Source organism: Lepidochelys kempii, chromosome 11 (assembly GCF_965140285.1).
Source record: "Lepidochelys kempii isolate rLepKem1 chromosome 11, rLepKem1.hap1, whole genome shotgun sequence".
NCBI classification, from domain to species: domain Eukaryota; kingdom Metazoa; phylum Chordata; order Testudines; family Cheloniidae; genus Lepidochelys; species Lepidochelys kempii.
The window spans coordinates 58,143,750-58,157,450 of NC_136390.1; the positions used below are offsets into that span (position 1 = coordinate 58,143,750).

The window sequence follows — 13,701 nt, forward strand, 5'->3', positions numbered from 1 at the left end:
CATTCCCTTCTTTATTACTTCTATAAAGAGACTACGAGATTAGGGTTTCATGGATTGCCACCTCCCCTGCCTTGACCCATTTTTACAGGTGACTGATGTTCTGATGTTTTATATTCAATTGTAATTTGTCCTGTGGCATCTCCCACAAAATGGTAAAATGATCTCCTTTATTTTTGTGATGCATTTTTCCTGGGTCTTTAAAAAGACACGGTGTTGTTTTCAGTGCTCCAAACAACAGACCAATACAAAAAGACCTTCCTGAAGGACAGCTTTCCACTATACCTTGTTTTATTTACTAACATTCCCCCAAGATGTATGATCTGAAATATTATAAATTGCCAGATTTGTCTAAATCAAAGCTCCTGGAGAAGAAAAAAGATATCCTTAGACAAAATAATTTGACAAAAGTAGCAGTGTATCAGGAAGCATGTGACATACATTCCTGTTTCTTCTTTAAAGTCAATGTTTGACTACACTTAAATCAATATGTATCTATGAGCTTGAGCAGATCTGTCTGACAGCTTATACAAAAAATGAAATGCAAGGTTGCCTTGCTCTTTGAATAGCAGGTGCTTTGCTGCAGCAGTGGCTCATTACTCTAGAGAACTAGCTTATCCATCCTGACACCCTAGAGACAACAGCTTGATTCATCATTCTCCCAACTGAGTCAGGTTTCTCTGCCCCAGCAATTAACAGTGAATTAGCCCTATATTAAAGCACCAGGCAAGACAGTTGCTCTCTGTAATGGTCACCTTGGGGGCAGAAAGGATAGAAGTGTGAATTACTGTGTCCCAGTAGTGAACCCCCAAATTTCAGCATAGGCAAGCTTCTCTAGTCACTTGTTAGCTTGAATGTTATGGAAGGGTAGCTGTGTGTGCTTCTATAGGGCAGAGATTAGCCTAGGACCCATGGTTTCAAAGGCTTATGGGATCTAAGTGAAAGATGGGGCTGGAGGAATAATCCCCCTCAACCCAGAGGCATGGCAAGCAGAACACCTAGGCAGCCACTACATGGCCCTGATAATTGCAGTGACCAGTCACAAAAATGGTCACTATGCATGTAATTTATCCAGTAGATCTATGTGGTTATAGTCTTCCTGGCCTTTTCCTTAGCCCCCAAATGAACTCCATGCTGCCAAAGAATGCAGCCATACTGCAAGGCTCCATAGGGCCTAGGGTTTATTGGCTCTTTGGTATAAAAATGCTTCCTTCTACATCAAGCGTCTTAGTGAAAATTTCTTCTGCAGTAAATTTCACCCCTTGAACAGTTCACTCAAGGAATAGGAAAGCACTCCATTAAATGCCTTAATATGTAGGTGTCAGGGAGAATCCAATGGAAGAGAGAAAAGGAGGAATAAAACAAAGTTACACACTAATAGCATGCAGAATAGAAATGTCAACTGTCTCCTTGATGGTCAGGGATTGCTGCAGCCTCCCCCAAAGGAGCTAATGCATCTAACTGTGGCAATAATCCTTTTAAACTATCAAGAGCCAAATTCTCCTCTCAGTTACTCCGCTGTAGAGCTGGAGTAACACAATCCATTGGATTTAAATTGATACTGCAGAGCAGAAATCAACCACCAGTGATCACTGGCATTCAATCCCTGAACTGTAGAGGAGTTTCAAAATTATGAACTCAACATGTAAATGAGACAGAACCCAGTGCAAAGGAATCTTCATGGTCTCCAATTTACTCCAAGTAGCCAAGTAACTGAATTTAAAGGGTTGCTTTTTCAAAAAATTTTCTCTATTTATTGACTTCTGCCCCGATTTCTGTCCCCTGCCGGGGTTGCACTGCATAGGGGCACAAACTCCATGAAGAGGAACTTCACCCTATTTAATCAGAGGGGGTATAGTTTGCCCTTACCCTGTTACCCCAAGAAAGCAGCAGAGGGATCAATCCAGAAGTCACAGATGCTGGGGGATCTGCTGGAAGCCAGAAGGCATGAAGACCCTATTACTGGGTAGAAGGGAAATGCTGGCCAATGACATGAGGCATTTCTTCCTCAGGCTCCTTTTAGTTTGGCTCTCAGCTTGGGAAGCAAGGGACCAAGCCCAATCTCAAACTCCGATTGCCATGTGGCAATGCCATTGCTAGAACAATTGCACCGTATCTCAATTCTTGAACATGAATGACTGCCACACAGCAAAACCTTTTTTAAAAAAAAAGGAAGACGGAAGAAAAATGAAACAAACTAGAGATGCAAGAATGACTACCCACCGCCTTCCTTGGGGAGCCTTGTAAGCTCTTAAGGTTTTTATCGGTTTGCATGTCTTACATTTACAACGCTGTCACTTGTTCTGGCCTATAACGACCATCACCTTGGCGTCAAGGCTGAGTGGTAACAACATACATTTACATAGCACCTTTCACCCCAAAGACCAGCAAAGCAGAGTACTTCTGTAGCAGTAGTTATAGGATTGTTTCACTCACTGCTAAAATGCAGCGAGCTCAGAATTGAAATGTGGCAGGCATTCTGCAGCAGAAACTGCTTCTAGGAGGAAGTGAGACTAGTTTTTCCAACTGACAATAGAGAGGGAATTTTAGATAGGCAGAATGGAATTACTCCAGCTGGAGTCTGGCCAGGATTCCTGGGCCTGAGACCCCTACCCTTGTATAAAGTGTCACAGAATTTCCAATGACTGCAAATGTGAGGACCTCAGCTTTACATCTCTGATACTAGCCGTCACTGATTCTTCAAAGCTAATTGCCTATGAACGACCCACACAGCAAAGCCAAAATCAAACCTTGCTGTTGAAAATAACTTCAGTAGCAGAGACTTAAAGTATGATTTAAAATAAACCAAAAAATCACTCTGTCCAGAGTTTCTTTTGACACTAGGGGACAGGTGGAGGTCTGTCTCTTGTACTGGTAGCACACCATTCAAAAACCAACTGGGAATTTTGGATGGGCAGACAAAGTCCTTTAAAATGCAGCACCCCCAAAACACAAACCTAATGTATCAACCATATCCCAGAGTCTCCAGAGTTTTGCTATATGCAGTTGCCAGCTGGTTCCATTTATTTTTCTTCATTTTTCATATTTTGCTTAATAAATAATTAATCTATGGCTTTGTAACTTGCTGACAAATACAAATGCATCATATTGCAATGCAGTGTAACATGTCACTCAGATGAGACACCGTGCACTATGCAAAAAAAGTGATGTGAAGAAGAGTTTTGAAAGTAGGCCAAATTATCAAGGTCACTGGTTAAAGCTAGAGCCAACTCAGGGAAAAATTATCTTGAACTGTCCCTGTCAGGTCCTTAAAACTGGTGTTAGTTCCAGGGCTGCGTTTTTCCACTTATAACAGTTTCCTTTGTGTGTCTAACACAGTTAAGTGCTACACAAAGTTGGTAGCCTTCTGGCACAACTGTTGTTGTTTTTTTAAGAGAGAATACTCCGCTACATACAAATTCATCTAGCTTTGCTGAGTATTGTTATTTATACAGTGCCAGAAGTGAACTTGGTCCTTTACAAATATGTAAGACGACAGTTCATTGCCTCAGATCATTTACAATCTGAGAGGAATGGGGTGCCAATGAACCCTGGCCCTCTGATGCAGGGCATTTAGGGTACTTTGTGCTGATGTGAGACTGGAGAACTTGAAGAGAGAAAGATGGAGGCTGGGAATAGGTTTTAAGGAGAAAGTCAAAAGTTGAAAAGCTATATGCAGCTGGATAGGGCAAAAAATGACCAGGGAGAAGTGAAGTTGTTTGGAGAGAAAGGGGGCAGAATTCAAAGAAGAGAGAATGAACTTAGAGTGGGGAACAGTCTCAGAACTGCCTGCAGAGGTGCTCAAAAGCACAGGAACGGAAGTAGAGAACGCGGATTGAATGGAGAGGCAGGGGATTAGAGTGATGAACAAAGCAGTTCTAGAAAAGAACAGAGAATCCAGTAACAGAACAGAGGCTAGAGCTGAAAGTAGAAACCATGAAGCTGAAAGGCAGGATCTCCTTGCATCAAGTCTAAGCTTCTTCTCATCAGCTTCAGGGTTTTTGGCAAATAGGACACCACCCCCCACCTAACTGCTTCTTGTCATCCCTTCTATCCTACTTCTCCAATAATACTAGCCTTGAATGGCCATTGTCCACTACCCCCCAAATCTCTCCAATTCCTTCTGCGCAATACCTTATGCATGAAAAGCTGACTCCAAACTAATCTGTAAGGCCTCTCTTCTTTTGATGACCTCCTCAAGACTTACTTCTGCTTTGACCCCCAAAAGAATGAAGGCTAGATCAAGAGGCGATGTGGAGAAATGATCATTATTCTTTAAAAAAAAAAAAAAAAGCTTTCAACATGATTTGGAGTCATCAAGCTGTGTACATAGGTAGCCTCTATGATTCTTTCTACTGTTTCTCCCTCCACCAACAACCAACATTCCCTCCTAGCATTTTAGCCTCAGTTAGCCTCATATCTTATATCAGATTTAAGATCTCTGGAGTGGGGGGGGAGTGTTATTTTTCCTGGGTTTTTTTTTTATTTTAATAAAGTAGCACCTAGTACAATGGTCCCTGCCGAGCTTTGGACACTACTGCAGTACAAATAATAATACCTCCTGCCCCCAGTGTTGGCTCATACCATAGGACAGTAAAGCACTGGTTTGAATTTACCTGTGGTAATGGTGCGCATGAGGATTGTAGGGTGGGAAAGTACTCTACAATTCTTTCCAGTTCTCATTTCACATTAGTCCTGATCTGCTACATGTTGCTGTCTCAGTTCTAGCCTCTCTTGACAGCCAGATGACTCTTGGTTTTGTGATGTGTATAAATATCTACTACTCATTTTCATTGATGTTTTGAAGCAAGGACCTCAGAGATGAAAGTCTGGTAGTATTTCACTCAGTCCCCTTCTTTTTCTGTGCATGTGTATGTCTATTTACCAGTACAACATCTTCTCATTTCACTAAGAACAACTAAGACAAGGCTAATATAAAGTGGCAAAGAACCAAAATCTAGGGCATGAGGCAGGAATGAAGCCTACAAACGTGCAGATGTCACTGAGGAGGGTTCTGAAATGAAGTTCTGCTTTCAAGGAAATGTTCGCCCTGCTCAGCACACACACATGTAGCTGAGATTTCCAAAGCACGGCTTCTCCAAATGTTTTACTTTTTAGACCACTTCACACGGGACATACCCACTCATGGACCACCTCTCCTCCCAACACCCCATATCTTCTGTGGTATTAGCGGTCTCTTTCTAATGATGGATGCTACAAGCATTTTTGGATAGTGGAGCATAGTTTGAGAATCCCTGTCAGAAGCTGTGAGAACTTTGTGGGTTGAGCGCATCTACTCAAGTTCCCAGTCCACTTTCCAGCTACACACACACGCTCTACGAGAAATTTGTTTTCAAGGAACATACTTTGGATTACTACTCAGAGCCATAATACTAAATCACAAAAATTTAGATTAGGTAGGTCCCAAAATACCACCAGCTCTTCTTCCTATTGAGTCTTACCCTCACTTATTGCCAGTGTAAGTAGTTTGTTTTGACCTCTTCTTTGGTAACCTAACATACACATACACACACACAACCAGCAAGCCCCATGGTAGCTGGAACCAGTTGCTCTTTTCTACCTTGGGCAGCTGTTGCAACACAAAGAACCACTGAATGGGAGGTTAGCGTTCTGACCTGCACAGGCTCAGGAGTGAGCTGGACAACGTGCTGCATGCGCTCGCTGTGGTGATGCCTGGACTCTTCCTCATAGATCACATCCCTCTCATGCTGGGGAAGGTTCAGGAAGCGGCGGATAGTGCAGAGGTTTTCCCACAGGGTGCGATTTTCCGGGCTTGGGTTCTCTTTCCAGCGGAGCAGCTCACACAGCCATCCCTGCACCAAAAGGGTTAGAGTAGTTAACTTGTCGAGCACTGATGAAGCAGATGTGAAATGAACTTCAGCTATCTTGCAGGCTTTGCTGATACACTGTTTCAAGTTCTGTTGCCTTGATCTGTCATGGAAGCCCCCCTGATTTCCACAGATTTAACTGGGTTTAACTGTGGCAAACCAGGGTTGCCATAAATCAATGGTTTCAGAGTAGCAGCCATGTTAGTCTATATCTGCAAAAAGAAAAGGAGGACGTGTGGCACCTTAGAGACTAACCAATTTATTTGAGCATAAGCTTTAGTCATCACTTAGCAATACACAGCAAGGGGAGTGATGTCGTGGTCTGGAAAAGGTTGAGAACCACTGATTTATTGCAACACTTAACAATACATCAAGGGGAGGGTGGTTGTGGCCCCTGACATCTGCTAGTGACCAACTCAGAAGTCCTGTCCCCACACACTAAATGAAAACTTTTGATAAAAAACACCAACAAGTAAAAACTCTTTGATTAGCTCTTGCTACATAATATCCGCTCCTCCAATTCAGATCCCAAAATAAAACTTGACCAGGTGTAAATAATCAAGTGCCTGTTTTATAAAGGAAGATTAAGCCTTATGGAAAAATCCTATCAAATTTAATGAGAATGAGACAAATAGGGCTCTGCAGGAATTACTCTAAAAATCTATGGACAATGATATCTGCTGAAGAGATTTCTAAACCAACCTATATAGTGTAATATTGGATAATGATATCCCTGCTCTATACTTCTATAGGTTAGCTTGAAATTCTATAGAAAAGCTAGCAGTCTGTTAAATACTATAGGGCTTCTCCATAAGGGCCAAGAAACAAAGGTTCCCAGAGAGTGAAAAGTGTGCACTCCAAGAAAGGAGCTGACTGTAGACCATAAAGAATACTGCAGGGCAAAACAACAAGGCTTATTAATGGCATTCACACACCTGGTCCCGTGTGTGCACTGAGCGTGGCTGTCTGTGACCTTGGGCCCTGCGCAGGTTAACTATAACTGCACCTGCAAGTATCTGAAAGTTGGCTCAGTTCACACCTGCAGGCAGATGTATCCTACTTAGCACTGAGGATATGATTTCTTTCTTGTGCCTGTGCAAGAGAAGATGCAATGCAAATGATGGAGTATATGAAAATAACGCCAAGGATGCTGTCAATGCGGCTTACTGACTCTTGTCAAAATATTTTACCTAGTCACTTTATAACCTAATCATTTCCAAGCTACAACTCGGCATTTAGACACCATTTTGACAGGCACCTTAAAATACCTAAAAGATAGACAGCTAGATCGATGTTAAATGCAGAGAACAGGAAGTAGCCCAGGATGCATATTTCCAAGCTGTAACCAAAGAAAACTTAATAGGCCGGTTCATTAAAGGCCCATACAGTCCTTCCTAAAAAAGGAAAGATTTTCATATAACAACTTGTAAGCCAGTGATGACTCCTAATGTGCATTGTAAAACCCCCATATGATATCGTAAGTGTTGTTTGTCTAACTCTCCACTGTGTCTTCTGCCTTCACCCCCTCCCCCCCGCCCCAAAAAGGAAGATTTGATTATCTCCGCTGCATCAGCCAAGACAGCAACACCAGCTGTTCTCATTGTGCAGCCTCTTCCTCACGGCCTACATGTTAATAACCTGATCATTCCATTTTCTCCTTCAACTGCCGGCTGCAGCACAGAGAAGAGACAAAAACCCAGGCCCATCTGCAGCAGCTGTAGGCACTGAACTGTGAAGCCACTGGGGATTTATAAACTAATCTGTAACACAACACTGCCTTGTTTTTACAAGTGAGAGGCCACATTTGTGCAGACCTGATCTTTTCTTGCAATAAACTGGGGGTTGGGGGGGGGGATGAAAACAATATATCTAATCATTTGCTTGGAAAATATATAGATATTTTTAAAGTATTTTACTTGGTATTTAGCTAAGCTCAGAGTCAGGTGATGGCTGAATTTCTAATACAGTTCTCCTCCATCCAAAATAACACCCAAAACTTTGTATCTTAAAAAAGAAAGAAAAAAAATCTTCCAGACCCAAAGTATTTTCTCAGGGGTTCCTTTGTACAAAGAAAACAATTTTTGAAATGGAAAATAAACCATCTGTGGAAAAAATAAGCTCCTATTTCTCCATCCTTTTTACTGATCTGAATAAGTCTCCAACTGGACTCTTTCAAATGTTTCAAGCAGGTATGTTTAACATCTCCCGAGGGATGCTGTAGCATGAAGACCAATCATTAAACAGAAAATAAAAACAAAAACCTACATCTGTTAAAAGACAGAGTTCTGAGAGATACAGACCTTAAGGATGAGAACACCTGCTGTTCTGATGGAGGCAGGAGTTGCATTGTGGGAAGCCCTAATTTGAAATGAGACAGGTGACAGCTGAGTGGTACCATCGCCACGGATGAAACTTGGAATGTCTAGCACAACACTCATTGCTGCATTTTGATTTATAGGCACCGTTATAATCTGCGCTCATTACAATCACTTAGAACAACACTACAGGCCTCATTATGGACTGCGTGCTCTCTGCCATTAGTCTTTAAGGAGTATAGGGCTCAATTTGCCCAGCAACATGCGAGGTCCTGACCTTGGAGCTATTAGGGAGAGGATTAGACTGCAGTGTGACCATGTGTGCAGACATGAGCAAACCAAATTAATTTCTGGCAAAGGAAGGCACCAGGCAAAGACCCTGTCCTTAGGACACCTGAGAACTTCTCAATTCCCCAATGGAGATACGCTAATGGTGTGTTTAAGGGAGCCCAGTTCTGAAGGTAAAGCACATTCATGGTATTTAGAGGAATATTAATCCAGTTTCCCTACAAAGTATTTGCTTGGCTGATCAGATTAAGGGATCTAGCCTTCAACAGCACCCCTCCCCCCCAGCAGGCCCCAAGAAATCTGTGATACTTCACAGGCTCAGACATATTGCACCATGTGTACCCAGCTGCTACAATAATTAGCTTATGAATGTATCAGCTGGTTCTGTGATTTTTATAAATAATAACTAACCCACAGTGCAGAAAGATTTTCATGAGCCTAATATTAGCAAGAAATTGCAAGGTGCTCCTACCTCTGAATTGTCATTGTGCTAAATGCCCTGTTTACGCTCATGTTTTATACGACTGGATTTCCCTCTGATGCCATTTATAAATATTTATTTTGCATCAGCAGTGGCAATTTTTTTGTGTCAGCTTTCTTCACAACAGTCATTATTTGTTTCCCCCTCCCCTTCACCCTCTATTGCACTTGTACACTTATCTACATCAAAACTATTCTTTCACACGCTCTTTTTCTATCCCTCTATTTATTCAAGCATTCATTCACTCGCCTATCTATTTGGGATTATCTATCCATCTAAAGGATCTGTTATTAGGTAGCAGCATAGCTAATATGTCAGAAAACACTAAGCCATTACCACACAAACATACACATTCACCCCTTTATAATTGCAAGTAAACCCTCTCTAGGTAAAGATGAGGAGTCTGCACTGGGGTTTTGGATTTTTTTCATTTAAACAATCTTAGCGTGCCATCCAAGGAAGTTTTGCAGTACCAGGCAAAAAGAAAAAAAAAGTGTAAATGTCAAATAAAACAGTGACAGATGACAGTATTCTCTATTGAATAGCACCGTTTCTTCGTGCATGTTCAATGAGAACTCATGAATTATTAATAAACAAATCTCCTCTTTCTGTTAAAAATCTCAGATTGGGTGTTTGGTGGATTTTGTTGTTGTTGTTTTGGGGGTGGTTTTGTGGTGGTTGTGTAGTTCTGTATATGTTACATGGCGCTTTCCAGGAGAATTATTTTCATTTAAGAAATGCTGATTCAGGCGTTCACAGAGGTACGGCAGTTCATGCTGATTTTCATCCGTGGTTTGATTTATTGGGAAAGAGGAGTGGGGAACAAAAAATTAGAGAAACCAAAAGGGAGATTCTACCCCATCTTCATTTACCTCACTGACCCAGAATGCCTGAGCTACTTTTCAGTGTGCTTACCAGTGAAGCCAGCTTAAACGAACCTATTGAGAGACTGAAAAATTGCATACTCTTCACAGAGATGTCTCCTCCCCGAGCTCCTGATGCTCCTGCCCATGCACATGTTGAGTGGTACTCTACTATGCAAGCAGACCCAGTGATTTCAACAGTGTTACCAAGGGAGGGTGATACTAGTCAAGGTGAATAAGGATGGCAGAATCTGGCCTTCAATGTCTGACTCTCACGTTCTTAAACCGGGCAATGTCTTCCATTAAAAATAAGAGGAGGAAAACACCACAATTAAAGGATGCTTTTGGCTCTATGTTCAGGCACACCCAGTACTTGTGGTTACCAATGAATTTTGCTAATAAATTCTTTACTTTCACCCCAAAACCTGAACTTAAATTGGGCAGAGCTCTAAATGCATCTTGTTAAAAGGAACTGTAAAGAAGAGCTGGCCTCTGTTTTTGCTGTTGTTCCAATCAAAAAGGATGAAGATTTTCTAGGCATTTTATTAGATAAAACTAATAATATCATACTAATGTCCTATTTTCTCTCTCTCTCTCTCCCCTAATCAAATACACTTCCCATAGCAAAACAAAAAAAACTGCAGGAGGCCAACCTTTCCCACTGTGTTTTTATGCTGTTAAACGAACAGCCCGCTTGCTACACTAAAGCATTTAGGCTTGGTGCACTCGGAATCCCCTCGAGGGACGGGTTAGTTGGTTCAACAAATGTAAGCCCTATTCGCTGTCACTTATCATTGATCCCTTTTTAGCGGCTTGACCCTTTTACTTTTGTAATACTTAACATAGCACGGGGGAGGGAGGAGGAGGAGGTTAAGTAAAATGGAAGCCAGGGGTATCAGAGGCAGATAAGATTAGGTTTAGAAAAGCTTTAAGAAGGTGCACACAAAGACCCCCAATGTTCTATGCAGGCAGAGCCCCACTTGTAGTCAATATAAGAGCTAAGAAAGCTTAGGTGAAAAGTCCAGACTTAGACATATTGGTCTTGAAGCCAGTGGCTACGTTCCTAGAAGTATGTCTATGGATGTCCACAATAGAAACAGGCAGCCGGCTGCCCAGCCTAACTTATTTAGACACAGCATAGATGCATGCACAGGATACTGACATGCTTTCAGCACTGATCAGGCCTTATTGCAGGCATGTAATTAAACTGATTCTGTGCTTCCTGGTGTTCAGTTTTAAAAAAAAAATAATTTGAGAATTTTCTACACTGACATTTTCCAGGGATTCCTGTGAATGTATGAGTAGGCAAATGAAGAGTTTTTAGTGAGAGTGATTCAAGATTCCTCTCAAAATAAATGTAAAAGGCCATTTCCTCACCCACATCATCAGTGCAGAAAATGTCAACATATGTGACAAAAAAAAAAAAAGCAACATTTGATGTATGTCTTGAAAGATTTTTTTTTTTAATGTTACGCCATTAGCCACAGAAATATCACTTTCTAAACGGAATCGCATGAATTCCCTGGACCAAACTTTCAGAAGCGCAGAAAGCATTCTTCTCTTCACTTGGCTGGGACTCTTCCGCAGTGCGAAATGAGCCAGATAATATTCAGCTCTTGTTCCTTAGTCGCCAAACTCTCTTTCCATGAATCCAATAAGTGTCTATTAAAATAAATAAACCCCTAATGATTCGAGATAACCTAATCAAGAAAGCTGAAATGGATAAAAGACTAACTAGAATGGAGAGTTCTGTCACGGGCTTCAATGAATTCTTGAGGAGGAGGTCACCTGAACCTTAAAAGCTTTACACAGTGCATTTTGTTCCAGTTCAAGGTTAATAATTTTATACCTTGAATTTACTAACGAAAACTGATCAATATTTTTTCCTCTTCCAAAATTTCAGACTAAACACTAAATCATTGGCTTTACATAGTAACTTCAAATCCTGGCATATTCCTAGATTAATAGAAATGAAGTTTTTTGCAGTTCCTGGTACTATATTCCTGAATAAAAGGGACATTGAAAGATTTTGTGTATTTAGGTTCCCAGAGTTCAAAAGAGCACAACACTGAGGATATCTCCTGTAGGAGAGTAAGACTAGTCAGTGGTTAAGACAATGGATTGGAACTCTTGTGACTTGGGTTCCCAGCTTTACCAGAGATTTTTTGTGTGACTTTGGGCAAATCAGTTAATCTGTGCACCTCAGTTGTAAAATTGGGATAATATTTCCCTACCTCATGGAGTTGTTGTGAGGATAAATTCATTATGTCTGTGAGGTACTCAGTAACTATGCGTAATGGACATATAAGTGTCTAAACAGATTGTAGAGAAGATTGTAGAGAAGACACTGGTGTCTAAGGGCTTGTCTATACTTACAGCTAAATTGGCACTGCTGCAATTGACGCAGCAGCGTCAATTTAGCAGGTCTGGTGAAGACCCGCTAAGTCGATGGAAAAGCGCTCTCCTGTTGATGTCTGTACACCACCCCTCTGAGAGCGTCTCCTATCGACACAGCAGTAAGTCAATCTAGGTTACAGTAACTGAGTTAGTGTAACTTAGGTCGACTTACAGCTTTAGTGTAGACCATCCGTAAAGGTACACAGAGAATTTAAGATCACTGGCTCAGGGGCTTATCTTTTTATGTTTGCCATATGACCTTATGGTACTGTAAAAGAATAATAATACCAAACTATGAATCAAATGGGTGTGCATCACACACTGAGATTCATAAGCACCATAAAGGTTCTCTGGAACTACAGTGATATATATATATATACACACACACACACACAAAATGAACATCTGAGTTCGGACATACCCTTCCAGTGCATTACACTGTAGGATATATGTGACCTGTTGTGCATGTTCATTAACAGCTAATTAGATGCTCACTTATAGGATTGTGGAGGGGTACAAAATATATCTATAATTATTTAAATGAGAATCACCTTACCATACTAAATATAGCCTCATAGAGTTGAAGAGGAGAGAGAAAATGATAAAAGCAAGGAGTTTCTGGAGTTAACCACACCCCCGTGTCCTTAACTCAACCTCTTTATTCCTAGGTCTTATGGAATCTTTGATCCTTTCTCAGAGGAGGACTGCAGCACAGTAAGCTATGTCTACACTGCCGCTGAAGATGTAACTTCCTTCTCAGGTAGACATATACATGATACCTTTGATGGAGCTAGCATGCTAACAATAGCAGAATAGACAGGCTGCACGGACAGCAGGACGGGCTAGCTGTCCCAAGTACGCACGTTGGGTTTCAGATGGGATCGTACTCAGGTGTGACCATGGCTACACTGCTATTTTTAGCATGCTAGCTCAGGTATGTCTACCCAAGCTGGATATGACACCTCCAGCTCCAGTGTAGACATACCTGTGTTTGCCCTATTGCATGGGTTCTCAATCTGGGACTCAAACCTGCCCTGGCCATATTGCTAAATGGGAAGGGGGGCCCAAATAAATCCCAGCTAGATGGCAGGAGTTTCCAGTACAGAAAAGAGGGCTCTGCTTTGGGAAACACTGAGAAACGCTCCATGGCCTGCAGTAGTTTCCTTGCATTTCATCTCAACATCACTAGCCTAGTTTTTTGTACTTAATTTTCCTGGGTTTTATTAATGTTTTTAAAACTGTGTAAGCATAGAAACATATTGGGCCTGATTCTGCTCTTAGCTACACTTGTGTAAGTCAGAGATGCTCAGTTGCGTTTCTCCTGATTTATACAGGTGTGAGTGAAAGCAGGTATTGGCCTCTCGTACATCAGAAAATCAGGCCATAAATGCCTGTATTTAAACTGCAAAGGATCAAACTTTAGATAAAAATATACACATAATGAACATAAATGGTTGTTAAGTAGAAAGTCTGAGATTAATGATCTCAGAACTGAGATCATTACAGGGGTT

At 41.4% G+C, this 13,701-nt stretch overlaps 1 protein-coding gene across 3 annotated transcripts in view; it reads right to left on the bottom strand.

Moving 5' to 3' along the window:
- The window catches only part of SATB2 (SATB homeobox 2), a 166,436-nt gene that overhangs the window by 26,313 nt on the left and 126,422 nt on the right, over positions 1-13,701 (bottom strand). For all 3 annotated transcript variants that reach the window (XM_073306320.2, XM_073306321.2, XM_073306319.2), the window contains one exon: positions 5,634-5,831. In XM_073306320.2, coding sequence (XP_073162421.1) covers positions 5,634-5,831 — 198 coding nt within the window. The remainder of the gene's footprint in view (positions 1-5,633; positions 5,832-13,701) is intronic.